Here is a 17,945-nt window from a genome sequence, read left to right on the forward strand (position 1 = left end):
CAGTTGCAAGGACAGTGCTTCAGGGCTGACTCTGTTGGATGCACGCAGTACACAGCCTATACATGGTAAGGTATAGGTAGTGTGATGTGGCTGACATCCATTTTACTGTGTGTATGTGAGTCGGAGTGAGGTGTCAGTCCCTGGGGCCCTAGGGTGTCAGTGTATGCTATGCATTGCCTCTTCCCCAAGGCCAGGGTGTACTGGTCACCCCTATGTCTGCCTATAGGGACAGGCTTAGGGGTTCCTCCTCCAAGTGCCCCTGTGCCTGTGAGGACCTTGTCAATGATGGGGAGCTGTGTGCCCCTTCCCTGTGATGTTTCTGCCGCAGCTGTTTCCGCAGGATCATATTGTGTAGCATGGCAGATACTATGAACATGTCTGCACATGTGGCTGGAGAGTACTGCAGGGCTCCACCAGATATACTGAGGCAGCAGAACCATGACTTGAGCAGCCCAAACACATGCTCTACAATGTCCCTAGTTTGTGCGTGTGCCTCATTATGGTGTTCTTCAGTTGGTGTGTGTGCATTTCTGATGGGTGTCATCATCCATGTTTCCAGTGTGTAACCAGCATCCCCCACTAGATGGCCATATAGGATGTCCCTCCTGGTAAATGCCTGGTACAGCTGTGATGCATGCCAGATGTGGGAGTCGTGATAACTGCCAGGGGCTGCCAGCACACACATTGACGATAATGCCCTGGGCATTGCACGCAACCTGACAGTTGATGGAGTGATACCCCTTGCGGTTGATGTAGACTCTACCCTCCTCAGTGGGTGGTGGTTTGATGTATACATGAGTGCAGTGTATGGCACCCAGTACCTCTGGGTAGTGTGCTACATGGTGGAAGAGATGCATATTGCTGGTCCACTCCTCACAGGTGTTGGGGAAATAAATGTGCTCACTGGCATGTGTTAGCATGACATCTAGGAACTGGTGGAGTACCTTGGATGTGGATGCCTATGAGATCCCCATGATGTCCCTTGTAGGTCTTTGGAAAGTACCTGTAGCTAGTATTCTTAAGGCTACACATACCTTTATTTCCACTGGGATGGGTTCCGCTCTGTTGGCTCTGGGTCTGAGGTGAGGCTGGCAGAGCTCGGTGAGTTGCTGTAGTATGTCCCTATTCACCCTGTAGAGCTCCACTATCTCCAGCTCATGTAGCCCCTGAAAGGTTACCCTGGGCCTGAATACTCTTCTCTTCCTCAGTCTGGGCTGATTGTCAGCATCATCATCATCACTGACCTCAGCCTGTGGTGCATACAGATGTAGCACAGCAGCAGCAGCCTTATCATTTTGTCTGTTAAAATTCCCAAGTGTGTACTCCAATGGTGCAGAGTATGCGGGAAAAATCAGATTGAAGTGTGCATGCATACTTTATACTGGTGTGCTGCGGATGCAGCCTGTGTAATTGGCTGACTATGATACATTCCACTTGCCTGGTATATCATTTAGGGGTTTGAATGAGCCAGTGTGAGTGGAACAGGGCTTATCAATCATTTATGCTTGATTGACTTTCCCAGGCTATTCCCCACCTTTTTTTTTTTTTTTTTTTAATTTCTTCCACTGCTCAGCCCTGCAGCACTCTGAGCAAATCCATGGAGCTATTGTAAACACTGTAGGGCAGAAAGACCCCTTCCCTGTACATGGTCACACTTAGCTTTTCTTTAACAAGTTAAGCACATCTTAGCAGCCTCAGGCACACACCCCTGCCACGCTGTGCTTAGCTGAGCACAAACAAGCGCCACTGAGCTCCAATCTGCTTACACAAACCCTGACACACACCCTTTTCATGTCAGCTGTCTCTTCTGCTTACACTATCATAGTACTACACAGTTAGTACCTGCGGACATGGTGGCCCATTTTGCTATTCAATAAACTTGCCTCATTTACATACACCTAGCTGCATATACCCTGGATACTGCACTACACCAAAGTCTATGTCCTTAGCAACCACCATCACCTGCCATTGTATGAGACCGCATGCTGGCCACTATAATGGAAAAAAAATCAAAATATCTTTAAATATCATATTTTTCAGGTTTCTTTTTTTTTTCCGCAAAATAGCATGTTTGCGCTTCACTGCACACCGCTTAAATGTGGCATATGTCTTTTAAAAAAAGTTTAATTTTTAATAAATTGCATTGCTTTTTTACATCACTGGCCTTAGTTTTGGCCATTTGCTTTCCTACTGCACCTTGTACAACATTTTATTTGGGCTGTTACAGCCCTGTTTAATTTTGATCCTCTGGTACACACTTTGTAACCCCATACATTTTTCAGCCTTACATGGCACCTACACAGGTGCCTTTAGGTTTCCTGGATCACAAAATCACTTAATTTGCATGTTTTCTACCAGCAGATGAGGTGATTTGCATTCTGCGGACACCTCCATGTCCGCACAGTGTCAGGATGCTCGTGCATGCCATGAGCCTTGTTTCCTGGATGGCTCGGCAGCCATCACTATTCCTACATGGAAATCCATGCCGTGTAAGGCTTATTGAATTATCCCCAATGTCCATAACACTTAAAAAAGCAATATACATAGGAGAACACTTAATATTTCTCTAACAGATTAGACAATTTTGTCCAAGCAATTAAATGATGAGTTATGTTGTTAGTCCTTGCTTTTATAGTAGCAATCTCATTCTTACAAATGTATTTCACAAGATGAATAAACTCAACTTTAAATACGGGAGTAGATTGGGATTTCCAATTTTTAGTAACCATTTTCCTTGTAATGGAGAGGATAGACTTCAGGAACAGAAACACTGAAAAGGATAAGGGAGTCAGAAATTGTACAGTTGTCATTCCATAGAGCTTTACAAAGAAACAAAGTGTAACCAAAATGGGGAAATTATTTTGCAATTAACAACCACATGTATCCAGTCAGCATCAGGATGTCCACATTTCCAGCATTTCATTTCATCTTTCTTGTGCATTATCGCTAGTCTTTATGGGCTGAAAAAACATCTATGTAAAAATGTCCATGTGTATACACGCAAGAAAAGGGAAGATGTGGATTCTTTCATTGACTATAAACAAAGTTTTTTTTTATCTTTTTCTGTGAATACTTGTTTATTAACTTCACTTGAATAATTCCAAAAAGAAACATCTGTTTTACTAAAGTCATTTCTGAGAATTTTATAAATAACAGATATGTACGAAGTGTTCTTGGGTGAGCTATTAATAATGGTTGAGATAAAATTCAAGATTTTTAAGTTACTCGTTGCATGCCTCTAATGAGGGTATGAGCTTAGTATGTATAAAATCCTTATAAGTTTGGATGTCCAGCCAACTGCAATTTTGCAAACTATATCTGCTGATCAAATAGTCTGCAGAACTTATTTTATTAGCTGAGAGAAATTGGTTCCAATATAAGTCAGCCTTCTTGAAGTTTAACGTTTTCTGTGTATCAAAAGATATCAAACATTAATTTATGTAGGAAATAGGAAACATAATTATTAATAAATTCTTAATTAATTGATTAGAAAACATAAACTTTTTAAACAAGAGCAACATTTGGTTTGTAAGAGGTGTAAGAACAAGTTTTGACCTTTCACTTTGAATGTATATTTTTAAAATCCATATAAAGATGTTTGTATGTATTTGAGTATATGGTTCAAGCAATGTCCTATTACTATTAAGCAGTAAGGTTTAATGTATTGATTTCCAATATGATGTATAAGAAGTATTATTCCAAAGCAACACTATGTTAATAAATGTGGCATTTAAATAAAAATCAATATTTGGAAACCCTATATCTCCTTATCTCCTTTATCCCAGCTTTTGTTACGCCAGAGAAGAGAAATTCTTGGTTTCTTGGGATACCAAAGGAAGTTGAGTAATAAGTTATTAATTTTCTTTTTTAATTTTGACAGGTAAGGGAATTATTAGAGCTTGGCCAATGAATATGATTTTAGGCAACAGTATCAGTTTGATTAAAGTTAGTCTGTCTTCTAATGTGAGGAAGAGTCTGCTCCAACTGTCAGACTTGTAATTGAGTTTATAAGTTGTCAGTAATTAGATGTGAGTGATTGTTTATAATTAGATTCAATAATGATACCTAGATATTTAATATGTGTGCCCTCCCAGTTTATGTCACTTTTTTATCTAAATTTCATAATAACATTTTTATTCACTAGAAGTGCCTGAGTTTTGTTGTGATTGAATTTTAGACCAGAGATGTTTGCAAAGACGTCTAGCTTATGTAACAGGTGATAAAGATCCCAACCTTTGCACATCATACAGGCCAATTTCTTTGCTTAACATTGAGTTTGCTCGTTTTCTATTGTTATATAAAAAATGCACTTTATTCATCTGCTTTTAGTGTATTTGTGTTTCTTCCTACTTTATTACTTTATTTTGCTTTTGCTGCTTGTTCTTAAAAGCACTTGATTGCATACATTCTGCTGCATTTATTTCTGCTTGTTAGTAGTCTGATTAAATTGTAACTGTTATTCTAAGCCTTTGGTTGAAGCACTTGGGCTTCAGACCAGTTGTTTTACATTAAGAAGGTTTGTGATCTGCACTGTTGTGGCAGGACAGGTAGTTTACATCCTTCTAAGTTGGGAGTTGCTGACTGAAGGCTTAGTGTCTGTTATTCTAAAAGTGTATTAGTCCTGGTTTAAGCACTTGGGCTTCGGGCCAGTTATTTTACATTAAGAAGGTGTGGTCTGCACTCTTGTGGGAGGAGAGGGTAGATTCTGCCCTTCTGAGCTGGGGGGTTGCGGTTAAAGGCTTACTGTGCCTGCTTATTTGAACTGTTTCTTTCTGAAATTGGTACACCTTGTTTGCTGTAGCATAGACTAAATTCAGACCTGCTGAATCTAGCTTTGTTTGTATAACTTTAGCACTAATTCAGACCATCTTTTCTTGGAGAAGGTTCCCCTGCACCCTAGTGGCAGGAGTGTGCAGTTAGAACTTGTCTGATCGAAGACTGCTGGAACGGGGCTCAGTTTTTAGCTTTTTATTGGTTAATTTGTTTAAATCAGTTTGCTCATTTGCTACTGTTATATTAAAAAATAAATAAATAAATAAAAATGCACTTTATGCATCGCTGCTTAGCTAGGGTTAAACTATTTCCACCGCCATAAAGTCTGCTCTTCAAATTTCCCCTTAGAACTAGCCAGTTCTTTTAGTTTTAGCACTCAAATCTGTTTCTTTGAGCTCAGCACTTGTTCAGAACTCGTAAGCACTAAATAAGCTACAAATTACTACGGCACTCAACTTTCCTCACTTGTCTAGAGGAAAACAGTTTTATTACTTAATAAATAAGCACCTATCCAGGCATGACTAAGGGTCAGCTCCCGGTGTTTTCTCCTGTCCACCTGATGAATCTGGGCATCTTGGAGCAATGCAGCAATTGCCTCATGTACACAGACAACCCTCTCCTCCTACCACCCAACACTACAACCTGTGAGAGATGCACTTATATAGCCAAACTGGAAGCAAAACTCTCTTCAACCAAGACTGGACTAGACAGTCAAGAGGAGAAGGTAAACACTTGCACCACATCACACTCATCACATAGTCCCTCAAAACCTACACCACCAAAACACACACATAGAAACACAAAACACACACCTACATTCACGGAGGGTCTCAATAAAAATCTGCTCAAGCAACAGAGACCTCCAAAGCAGAAACACAAGCAACCTCCACCCCCCCAACACAACCCAAATGAGACATAGCCCACAAACTCAGTGTGCCACTCAACCACAGCCCATAAGGCATAACAACGTACCCGACACTCTAGTCATAAGTGACTCTATAGTCAGGCACACTGATGTTCCACTCACCAGGCTAAACAAGGAGAAAGTTACTGGCAGCTGCCTGTCGGGTGCCAGGATCCGCCACATAATGCACACACTCTGGTCACTCCACAAGTACAAATCTGACTCTGTCATTGTCCATGTTGGTGAGAATGACCTGAGACATACCTCCCTGGACTATATGAAAAGAGACATGGAGGAGCTCTCCGATCTTGTAGCCCAGGCAGGTATGACCTTAGCCCTGAGCAGCATCCTGCCATCACCCAGAATGATACCACAGTACAAGGACAAAATGATTGACTTCAACAATTGGCTAAACTTCTGGTGTCATTCTAAGGGGGTCCAGTATCTGTCTGCCTGGGATGACATGATCAACAGACCATGATGTTTTGCTAGAGATGGCCTGCACCTGTCGCCCTTGGGATTCTGGACACTGGCTAAGGCTCTTGCCACCTCTATAGTGCCTTTTTTAGGCAAGGTTCAAATAACAAATTCACCACTGTAACAGGTACAAGCAAGCAAAATCTGAGGGTAATGCTACTCAATGCTAGAAGTCTAAACCTCAAAATGCATTCACTCGAGGTACTCCTTAAAATGGAGAACATTGACATCTATGCAGTGACAGAGACCTGGTTTAAGGCTCCAGAGAGCACTCATGCATTACCAGGCTATAATTCATACCACACCTTTCAGCCACCTAACCTGGACCGAAACACTAAAGGCGGAGGCGTGTCCATATTGATTAAGGATATCCACACCTCTAGGCTAGTTGCTCAGCATAATGCATCCGAGATTATCCAAGTGCAACTAACTCTGGGCAAGACCACAATCCAAATTGTAACTTGCTACAGATCCCCCACTATGCCCAAGGATTCCCACTCCTCATTTCTTGATACACTGGAAAATATTAGGGTACAACCCAACACCCTAATAATGGGTGATTTCAACTACCCCACCATTAACTGGGAAAACTACTCATGGACCAATTCTTTTGCTCAACGTTTTCAGGAATTCATAAATTCCAATGCCTTGGATTAACTTATCCACACCCCCACCAGGGGCAGCAATATCCTAGACCTGGTCATTACCAACATGGGCAACCGGTGTTCCACACCAGAGGTCAATTCTTTGTTGGTCAGATCCGACCACAAGCTAATCACCCTAGACATCCACATCCCGCTCCCACCTCCCATTAGGGAAACCACCGTAAAAAAAATTCTCCAAAGCCAGCTTCACACTTCTTAAGACAGAAGTGGCAAACTTCACGACACTCATGCACATGGACAACGGAGGTACGACTGCTGAATCCTACACAAATGCACTTTATAAGCACTTACATGAGTGCATGGATCATGCTATCCCTAACAGAACCAAGATGCTATCCTCCATAAAAAGGAAGCCAATCTGGTGGTCCCCTGCCATAAACAAACTCTACAACAGAAGAAAGAAACTGTTGCAAAAAAGAGTAAAATCCCATGATTGGAGGAACTCCCTGGGCAGCCTCATTAAGAAGCTGAGATCCCTCATAAAATCCTCCAAAGTTAGTTACGAAAACAAAATCGCCACTGATTCTAAAGACAACCACGAAGCATTCTATAACTATGTCAAGAATCTCAATGGCAACACTCAGATCTGCTCTGAGTTACAGCACAATGGCACTAAATATGCAGAACCAACTGATATTGCCAACATCCTGGCAGATAGGTTCAGTGCTAACTTTACCCCCCTCTCACCCCCTAAAGGGCCCATCTCTATACCCGAAGAATGCAAAGTTCCTGTAACCATGGCTGCACAGGTAAAACCCCCACACTCTTCAAAGCCAAGAACACAGCATCCATGGGACATGACAACATCCCAGGCTGGGTTCTACATGAACTACAGAATGAATTGGCACCCTACCTGAGCACCATGTTCAATCATAGCCTCACCTCAGGCTTTGTGCCCAATGAATGGCACACAGTGACAGTTATCCCACTTCACAAAAGGGGAGCCACCACAGACCCCGGGAACTACCGCCCCATTAGCCTAACGAGCCTGGTCTGCAAAGCCATGGAATGTATCATCATGGAACTTATAAACAAAGACATTGGCAATCTCCAAACTCTGGACCCCACCCAGTTCGGGCTTGTAAAAGGCTGATCATGTCTCCTAAACCTGATAGACTTCTTTGAAGCAGTCACCAAAGCCGTAGATGAGGGTAAGGTGGTTCACACAGCCTATCTAGATCTCGCCAAGGCTTTTGACACCATCCCACACTCTGGAATTATAGATAAACTCACTAAACTAGGTATAAATCCCTATGTCACAAGATCGGTTGCCAACTGGCTCACTGATAGAACCCACACTGTGAAATTAGCAAACTCCAAATCCAACTTCAGACCAGTGACAAGTGGAGTACCACAGGGTTCAGTCCTGGGTCCTCTCCTGTTTGGTATCTACTTTTCTGAAGTACAGGCTAACACAGAAGGTCTTTGGCTAATGATGTTCACAGATGACTGCAAACTAGGAGCCATAATCAAAACTCCTAATGATGTGGACATCCTTTTAAAGGACTTCACTGAGACAGATGCCTAGTGTCAAAGCCATGGCCTCAAGCTCAATGCCAAAAAGTGCATTGTCATCCCCTTTGGTAAAAACTCTGTACCCATGAGCTACCACATAGGTGGTAGTCTACTTAACACTGAAAGTGTGATAAGAGACATTGGGACACAGGTGAACAGTAGTCTCTCATTTGATAATCACATCGCCGCAATAGTCAGGAAATCCTTCTACGTGGCACACCTCATCACAAAAGATTTCTCATCCAGGAAAAAAGATGTCATTGTTCCCCTCTACTCTTCACTCATTAGACCCATTATAGAGTACAATGCCCCTTTTGGTATGTATCTCACAAGACATCTACAACAACTGGAAAAGCCACGGAAATACCTCACAAAGAGGATTACCGGCCTCAAACAGATGCCCTATGCAAACCTACTCAAAAAACTCCAGGTTTACTCTGTCGCATATCGCCTACTCAGGGGCGATCTCTGCCTAACATGCAAAGCTATGTCAAACCCAGAGCTTTTGGACATGCTCCACTTAAAGAAATCCCAATCCCTCCAAGCTACATGCTCTAGGGACCTAAACCTTGTCACCACAATAAACAGATCATGCTGGAGGGATAGATTCCTGTCACAGAGACTTCCCATACTCTGGGACAAACTTCCTATCTATATCAGACAAAGCTCCTCATTAGCACTCTTCAAGAAAAATCTTGATTGGATGGGAAATAGGAAATTCACCCCGGGGATCACCTCTGTGGCTCTGCTCACCAGGGGAACAGGAAAATAATTTTCTTGGGTGGCGAAAGCTAGGGCACCTTTTTGGCTAGGCTTATATAGGCCCTAGGGTTAATAGCCTAGTACCTACCTATGAACCTATTACAAGATATATATGCCTATCTTAGCACACAGATTAAATAATATTCTTTCAATATTAATTCATGAAGACCAAACAGGGTTTATCAAAAACAGAAAGGTACAAGACAATGTAATTAGATTACTGTCCTTAATAGTCTTAGCAAATGGGAAAAAAATGAGATTTCTATTTTAAGCCTTGATATAGGTAAAGCTTTCAACTCCCTGAGTTGGCCATATCTGTTTAAAGCTCTGCAAAAATATAATTTCTCCCCAAACTTTATAGGACTAATGAAAAACTATATGAAAAGTCCACAGCCTATGTAAAGATTGGATCTTAGCTATTTAGCCCATTCGAAACATTAAGAGGTACTAAACAGGGGTCCCCCTCTCTCCATTACTCTTTGCCCTGGCTATTGACCCTCTTGCAAATTATGTTAGAAATAATGACAGCATTAAAGGATATAAAATGCCAGATCAATTATCCCCCAAGATGCAAGCGTTTGCCGATCACCTACTAATAATTTCTAATGATGTTGAAAATTCATTAGATCACCTAGACTAGACCGAGTATTTCTGATGATATTTGACTTGCTAATATACAGTAAATCCACTATTATTGGTTCGGTGGATGTCTCTTATGCCACACACAGGTCACCTCTTAACAGTCTGTATACCCCTCCCATTCGTACTTGTAGTTCCACGTATCTAGGACTGGCATTTTATGTTCCTGAAACATTCGACTGCCACCTGCTGTTTATGTGCCAATATTTTAAAGTCAGCCTATAGGAAGGATCAGAAATATTAACTTTAAACCTATAGACTTTGGCCTAAATTAACTGAAACACACGCTTGCGTTATGGGATTCAGTGTAACAGTGCGGCTGCGCTTTTTAACTATGCTGTACTGTTAACCACTATACTATGCAATATTCGCCTTACATCTCTTGAGAGATCTGGCTGGTGCGACGTGGTTTGCTTTGCTTCATTAATTTTTTTTCTCCTAAAGCCTGAAGCAGATTTTACACATCTTGTAGACATGTGAAAGTGTTATTCCACTATGGGACAGTGAAGTAAAGTTTTAATTAAAGGCAATATTAACCCCTTTACTGCTTAAATGGAAAACGCATTTATAGAATAACAGTTTTGTTATCTAGGTGAGCATCACTTCTAATCTTGTATTGCGGATAACTGGTTAAATCTGAACGATATTTAGTTAAAGCATGCTTACAAACATTTCCTAAATGTGGTGTAATTAAATAATTCTGAAGTTAAGAAGTTATTTATAAAATGAGGAGATAATTGGTTGTTTAAAGATCTTCTGAGGATGCTATTTCATAATAGATTAAGGATATTACTTATATAATCTTACTAAATGCTTTATTCTGCCATGGGTATTTATAGTATGATCCCAGTTATTCTCATTAAGGGTAATATATAATTTATCGACAGCACTGTTAGTATATTGAGGAAGAAATGAAACAGCTCAGGCGGTAAGGCCAATCTATAATCAAATGGGATAAGTTAATTTGAGCACAAAACGGGAAATTGGCCCTCAAGGGCAGCAGCCGAGAACTTACCTGTGAACCTGTGTATGGCCGTATAATGCACATTGTTGTATCCAATGCGCCTAATATATAACTTTCAATTACGTTTTGGAATTGGCTATTTTGATTTCAACATTGTTCAGTAATTGTTGAATATTGTAAATAAACATATTTAAAAATAATATCTGTTATGTATTATTTGCGTGCAGTTCTGCAACTCCATGCAAGGCTCATGTTTTGTATTTCCATGCTCAAGAATCTCAACAACCGCGTCAAGAGTGTACTGCTTGTGAACATCACTGTGGGCAGGTATTAAACACGCTTTTCTCCTTGAAGCATATATTCACCACAGTAAGCCTGCCTAGGTTTTTTATCCAGTACTTTTAAACACTGCGTTGCGTGCATGAAATTAAATGGTTAGTACTGACAATAAGCAATCATCACAGCAGCAGTGCACCAGACTTTACAGCACTGTTAGTATATTCTGGAATAAATAAAACAACACAGACGTTGTCTTTATTCACTCTCTAATACGTTATCCCTTTTTGGTTTGCGGGTAACCAGAAATTCTGGACGGGACGCCAGTTCATTGCTAATATATGCTTGCTTGTTCTCACTCACTAACTTACGCTCTATATACACACACACACACACACACACACACTACCACCACCACCAACAACAACACAGTCACACACACGTCTCTCTTTTGACAGTTTGGAGGGACTCCAATTCGCCAACAGCTTCACGAACTGAGGGATTTGTTTTTCCTTTTACCACAATCTGATTCAATAAATGCATTGCCAATTGCAAAGCTGTGGACAGATTGGCATGATTCTCCTTTAAATTCTAAACCGTTTAGCTCGTTGCAATTTCCAAGTCTGGTTTTCACATAAGCGTATCTATTTACTACCCAAGCTGTGTAGGAAAAACCCGCCCAACATGCAGACAATTGGCTAAAAATGCGGAAGAAGGGCGATACTACTGTTCCGCTGTTTACCAGTAGACTCAGGATGTGTGGGTGATGGACAACACATCCAGACCAGTAGGGATAGCACTCCGGGTACTAGGCAACCACTACGTGTCATATATATATAAGCAGGTACATTAAGCTATCAGTAGCATTTGTAGCTGTGTGAGAGTGGTTAATAAAAGTGTAAACTAACATACAGACATTGTGGTGGTGGAAAGTAGTACGGTTTCAGTATGAAAGCTATCAGCCCAGTAAGATCTGTACGAAAAAACAGCGGTCTATCTGACCACAGTCTGGGTATTTCACGCAGCAAAACGCCTGTGGACGATCCAATGAGTCTGCTGTATAACATGAACGACTGTTACTCCAAACTGAAGGAGCTAGTGCCAAGCATTCCGCAGAACAAGAAAGTGAGTAAAATGGAAATCCTACAACATGTCATCGATTACATTCTGGATTTGCAGATCGCTCTGGACTCTCATCCCAGTATTGTCAGTTTACATCAACAACAGAGACCGGCACAGAGTTCTTCTTCTAGACCTCCACTGACTGCCCTGAATACAGACATCAGTATATTATCTTTACAGGTATGCGGTAGTGTTATAGTGCTAGTGTCTGATATTTTATTTATTTTTTTTTTTGGGGGGGGGGGTATATTTGCGGTGCATTTTAAGTAGTAGCAGACTGGATTGCATTGCACTGTATCTGTTTTACCCTCCTTGAGAAGCCTGGAACGCACCGAGTTACCCCCTCACTGTAATATATTACTAGGGCAGTGGAGCTGCCCCTTTTCTATGGGGATCTAGGCCATAATCTCTCGGGAATGAGTAGAGTTGAGCGTCAGGGGCTTGCTGCTAGTACTAGGCAAACCATTTATTCTTTGTTCTCCTTTATTACATTTTATGTTTAGGAAAGAGCAGTACCTCCTTTTGATGTTATGAATGTACGTGTGCCAGTTGACCACTAAATATTTTGTGATGTGTACGTGTTTGCAGTTTTGAAAAAACGATGGCTTTTATTCTACTGACTCACTGCGGTGTTTTTCCCCCTTCTGTGCAGGCATCTGAATTCCCCTCAGAATTCATGACAGATGACAGCAAAGCACTTTGTCGTTAAACGATTGGTAAGTCATGTATCAATGTTGTATTTATTGGTACTTTCAGTTACAGCACGTCAGCTGATTTGACCTATTTGCTAAAACTTAATTTTAAGCTTAATGATATTAATCACACACTTGAGTCTCTACCTCCAACATACACACTTCAGATGGACGCATTTCGCATACTGAAGTATTGACATTTTTACTGGGGCGTTCAGTTACAGCACGCCAGTTAAATGACCTAGTTGGTAAAACGTGTTTTTTTTTTAAGCAAAGGGCAGCATTAGTCATGTAGGTTAGCCTCCCCAAAACACACACACACACACGTATATACATTTTAGATGGGCACGCTTCATACATTCTCCAGAATAAATAAAGGTGAGGGGGATGTGACTGAACTGTAGGCATTCTTACAACATGGGATATCGTGCTGTTTCCACTGTGTAATGGGGGGGGGTGTAATTTCTGCATGTATGCCAATAAATGCAGTAATGCTCTACACTGTACATTACGAGTGAACATGACGATTCATTGTTAAGTTGGTACCGCTGCAGGACCGGTGGGAAATCCTCGTAAATTTGCCCCCAGCCCCCCCCCCCCCCCCCCCGACAGTTTTTGGTAAATAAATGCAGCAGTCTGATTTAGTCAGAAATGTCTGCTTCGGGTTTAATGCATGCAGTTTCTCTGCACTATGAAGGATTTTTGAGTATGAAAAAATGTGGGGTTGGCTCTGTAAGTGTAGCAAATGGCTGGCTTTAATCAAGTAACTGATGCAAGCAGCAGACTGGCGCCTGTAATGGGCGCAATTAAATGTCTCTCCAGCCAGCCAGCTTTGGGTTTAGACTGCAGAGACAGAGCAGGCTTTGCGTGCGTTTCCTCTCTGCTGCTTCACTCTGTGTTATTTGACTGCTTTAATTTGTGCTGCTCGCCCTTTCCTTATGAGTACATCTGGTGGCAGCCTTTGCCCATAGTCTCTTGCTTGTTCTGTGTTTGGTTAAATGCTCAAACTGTGGCTTCCTCCCTGGCGCCAGTCTGTCCGGATCTCGCCTTCTTAGCACATTTCTAATATGCCTTTTCTTTTCTCTCAATCTTTTGCAGGTGTTCGCTTGGGGACTTTTCTTTTTTTGCACAACTACAGGACCTAGGAGATGAATTATTTTCTTTGTTTTTAAATGCAGTTGTCCACATCGGAGGTGTCACACGACTGAAGAAACTATGAAGCGATTTTTCCTTACTCTACTTGGTTATTTATGAAGATTTGTAAATGCTCTTTCTTCATATGGAAGGCTTTCTGACTTTTTCCCCTTGGGATCAGCACGTTATTTTTCAAAGACTCTCTATTTTAAGAAGACTTTGCCTTTTTTTCTAAAAGGTGGAGCGTGGTTGCAAGGAACACCAGTGTTCGGTTTTAAATTCACGTGAAAGAACTGTTTTGGACTTAAAAGACTGGATGTTGTACAAATTGTATATAATAAAGACAATGCGAACTCTCTATAACCTTGTATAGTAGCAGAAATTTGAGTTTCTGCAGATTATGTTGTACTTAAATCATGCTAAACTTTTTATAAAAGTTTAAATGTAAATTGAAACTTTTTATACAAAATAAATTGATTTACCTTTATTGAAACAGTTGCATGCTTGCCTTGTAAGTATTCAGGATTTGCTATTGCTTGATAATGTGAGCATTATGTATCCCTCTACCTCCCATCCTATACATGCGTCAGTCTGTCACACTTATTGCAGAGTTGTTCCTGATCTAATTGGAAAAGCCATAGCTTTCATGCCAAACATAGCACTGAGAAATGGTTAAGTGCATGAGATTTTGCTCTGCTTTCTGTTTATATTGTAAATGACAGGCTAAACATTTTTTCTAATGGACTGGAATTCATAAATGCACATCTCCTTCACCACATATGTCCATGATGGGAAGCACAAGCCACTTAAACTGCAGAAAGTAGTGCACAATTGCTTCTTAAAGACAATATTTTCAAATAACTGTTTGGTTTTCTTGGTTACACTCAAATTGCTGTTAGTGGGAGCTGAACTTAAGCTGTTTTGAGAAGTAGTGCTGCAGAAAGACTCTTATTGTGAAATGGTAAATGGCTCACCTGTGTAGTAACACATTAACCGGAGTTAAACAGGTGCTGGGGAGGTGCCGGTCTGTCTAGATCTGTTGCCCTTCCCTGCCCTTGACATGAAACCTGTCATATTTGTACCAGAATCGGTTATCTGTGATCTAACTTAAACACCCAGCTGAGCTGACTTGAGGTGTGTGTTTGAGGGGGTGACTTTTTTGGTACAAGTAGAGAACTAAATTATATTTGAAAGCTAATGCTCCCTTTGAAACTAATCGATAGATGTATATAGGTCAGTTTTGTATGGGATTTTATTGTCAAATGCAAGTTCTACAGTTTTGCAGTATTTTCCTTGCAAGGAGGATTTGTGTGGGTGCATTTGAACTAACTTGCTTAACAATTATGTAAAAGTTCTAATGGAAAAACTGCATGTTCTGAAGTCTAAACGTTTGGTAAAAAAGGGTTTTCTGTATGGGATTGAGTCAAATTGGCACAGCTAGTAACTTCTAAACAAGCTTGAAGTAAGGATTGACGGCGTTTGTCTTTTAAACGTATACTTCAATTTTCTTGAATTGACAGGATTCCAGAACATGTGAATTAAGGTACAAGAGTGTTGTACTTGTAAACTAAAGGTTATTAACTTAGTGAAAGGGGGAATGGGCAGAGGATTGTAATACAGTAGAGTCACCTACCCCCGCCACACACAAGCTTCTGTCTCGACTTCTAAGAGTTAACAAGCATTCTGTTCTTGACATTGGTACTAGAATCCCCTTTTTTGGTCAGATAATTCCAACAATCTGAAAACAAGTTTCCCTCGAATGATGAACAAGTTTCCCTTGAATGATGAAATAGCTTTCTGTAACTATTAGTTTCCTGAGGTCTACTGTTATAGTTCCCATTGCTCTGTGTGCTTTGTCTTTGTTGGAACACTTTTTTTTTTTTTTTGTGTTTAGTGGATAGGTAATTGCTCTTCATGCTGTTAACCTAGAAGGTAAATTGCGAATGTAACGAATGAATGCATCTGTAGGTAAAGGATGTTTTATTGTAGTTGCGAATGGAAGGCAGTCTTGTGACAGAAGCTTCACTTGCAATGACAGTATATGACTGCCTAAAGTGGCTAGATTAGCACTAACCACTCATTTTCCTCTGCCAATGGGACATCTGCTAACTTTTATCTTTTCAGTATGAGCAGTTAATTGGTGGATTATAATAACCTAAAAATGTACTTGGCACAACAGCTTACAGTGCTGCAATGATTTCCTCCCTTGGGAATTTCACAGCCTACTTATGTGGCCACATTTTTCAGCACTGTGCCTTCAAACAAGTTATTTACCACTGGGGAATGTTCAGCCTGGGAAATCCAAACAGTAGTGAAGTAGGAAGTGCCTGAAGGGGTTAGCTGCTGACTTTGACTTGTCTACAGTTACTGTGAAGTAATTTTCACTTCCAGAATGAGGCAGAGTAGCGGTGTCTGTTCAAAACAGAACATTCCATTGCTTTATAAATTTCTAGCAGTAAAGAACTGCTAGAGAGAGGGTGGCAGTTTTCTAAAGAAATTCTTAGCTAACAAAACGTTTAAAGTCTTTATTTTGCAGCCAATTTTGCATCCAATTGCCCAGCTTTGTATTCCTGAGGGAGACAAATTCATGCTGTTTAAAGACAGCAGATTTTCTCTCCGTTTTAAAGTGAACATTCAGAGTATATTTATCCACGATGCTGGATATTTCTGCTGCCTATATGAGGGATTAAAAAGTCCCAAGTTTGCTTGTTAATGTTGCAAAGTACACTTGATAAGACATTCTATATAAATTTGTAGTGGAAGTGCTGCAGGGCAAAGTGACTAAAGGAAGGTCAAGCTTGAAAATGCTACCTTGGTTAGCAATCCTGTACTTGGTAAGGGGAAGTTTTTGCACACGGAGTAACTTTTGCTATTGCAGTGTTTTTTGTTTCCCCTCACTATAATTGAAATGAGACCAGCTCTGTCCCTAGAGGGATATAATTACTTGTGAATTTCTTTGCACAAGGACCACTTCATCAGCAAGATGTCAGTATGTCTGACCATTTTCCCTAGTCTAATAGTGATCTGTACTGCAATTAGTTTGCCAGATACCAGTACCCCTTATGACCTTGTCTAGCTCCTAGGTAAGGTACATTACTTTTCCTGTGTCCTGACCCTCTTACTGAGTGGTAAAGTATTAATGCAGTACTAGAGCTGCAGGATGTAATGCATTAACTGTGCTCCTAGATTACATTGGTGGGGGTTATGACCTGATCTCATGTTGGTGCCCAAAACAAAATGATTCTGTGGTTGCCACACCAAAAATACATTTTAAATCTGAATATTTTCTTTTTTAGTGTTTATTCGGACTGGATGGCAGTTGCAGAGTCTTTTATAAACATCACAGGTCAAATACTCTGACACTAAGGTAAACCAAACTTTCCCAGTTTTGTAAGGATTAGCATGTGCTTCAGCTAACCTAGCCAAGGAGTACATGTTCAAATACTTTGTTTTTTGGATGCCATGTGTTTTTTTTTTTTTTTGCTTTCCTAGGTAAATGACCACTGTGCCAAAGACACTTTGGACATTACATTGCTGTTTATGGCACTATTCGTTAAAAAAATTAAAATAAAGGTGTTGACTTAAGGTATACAAACGGCACAAATACACACTTGCATAAAAGTACAGCTTTTAGCTTCAGGAACTAGATTGCTGCTGTTTCTTCATACTGCCCAAATGACAAATCTGGGACAGTGGCTCTTTTTGTATTGCACTGTGCACTAGCTGTGGCACAAGTACAAAAACGATGAATTTTAGCAAGACACATAGATATCTAGTTTTAGATTGCTTCGTGGAAGATGGGGGAAGGAGTGGAAATATTAGCAAGTGAATAAGTACATATACGCTATACATTTATCAAAGCATGGGGTGATTTTTATTTCTGTTCAGTAGTGTTCCATGTAGTTGCACAGAGAATGCCATACTTTTAACATCGCCTATATAGAATATTGCATTTTATAAAATATTTTCTGTACAGAGGGATTGTCTTCTCAAACAATAAGGCAACAGGGAAACGGTGGTAG

General features: G+C 40.6%; 1 protein-coding gene across 2 annotated transcripts; it reads left to right on the top strand.

Annotated features, from left to right (window-relative positions):
- Window positions 1-11,826: 11,826 nt before the first annotated feature.
- On the top strand, window positions 11,827-14,416 carry ID3 (inhibitor of DNA binding 3, HLH protein). 2 transcript variants are annotated; one of them, XM_044073217.1, is made up of 3 exons: window positions 11,827-12,277; window positions 12,750-12,813; window positions 13,888-14,416. In XM_044073217.1, the coding sequence occupies exons 1-2, from the start codon at window positions 11,924-11,926 to the stop codon at window positions 12,804-12,806; spliced, it is 411 nt and encodes a 136-aa protein (XP_043929152.1). In that variant the 5' UTR covers window positions 11,827-11,923; the 3' UTR covers window positions 12,807-12,813; window positions 13,888-14,416. The 2 variants fall into 2 exon arrangements, with proteins under 2 accessions (XP_043929152.1, XP_043929161.1); XM_044073226.1 differs by having other exon boundaries at window positions 13,968-14,416.
- Window positions 14,417-17,945: the final 3,529 nt, after the last annotated feature.

This window comes from Protopterus annectens, chromosome 1.part1 (genome assembly GCF_019279795.1).
Source record: "Protopterus annectens isolate FY-2018-M chromosome 1.part1, PAN1.0, whole genome shotgun sequence".
Lineage (NCBI taxonomy): Eukaryota > Metazoa > Chordata > Ceratodontiformes > Protopteridae > Protopterus > Protopterus annectens.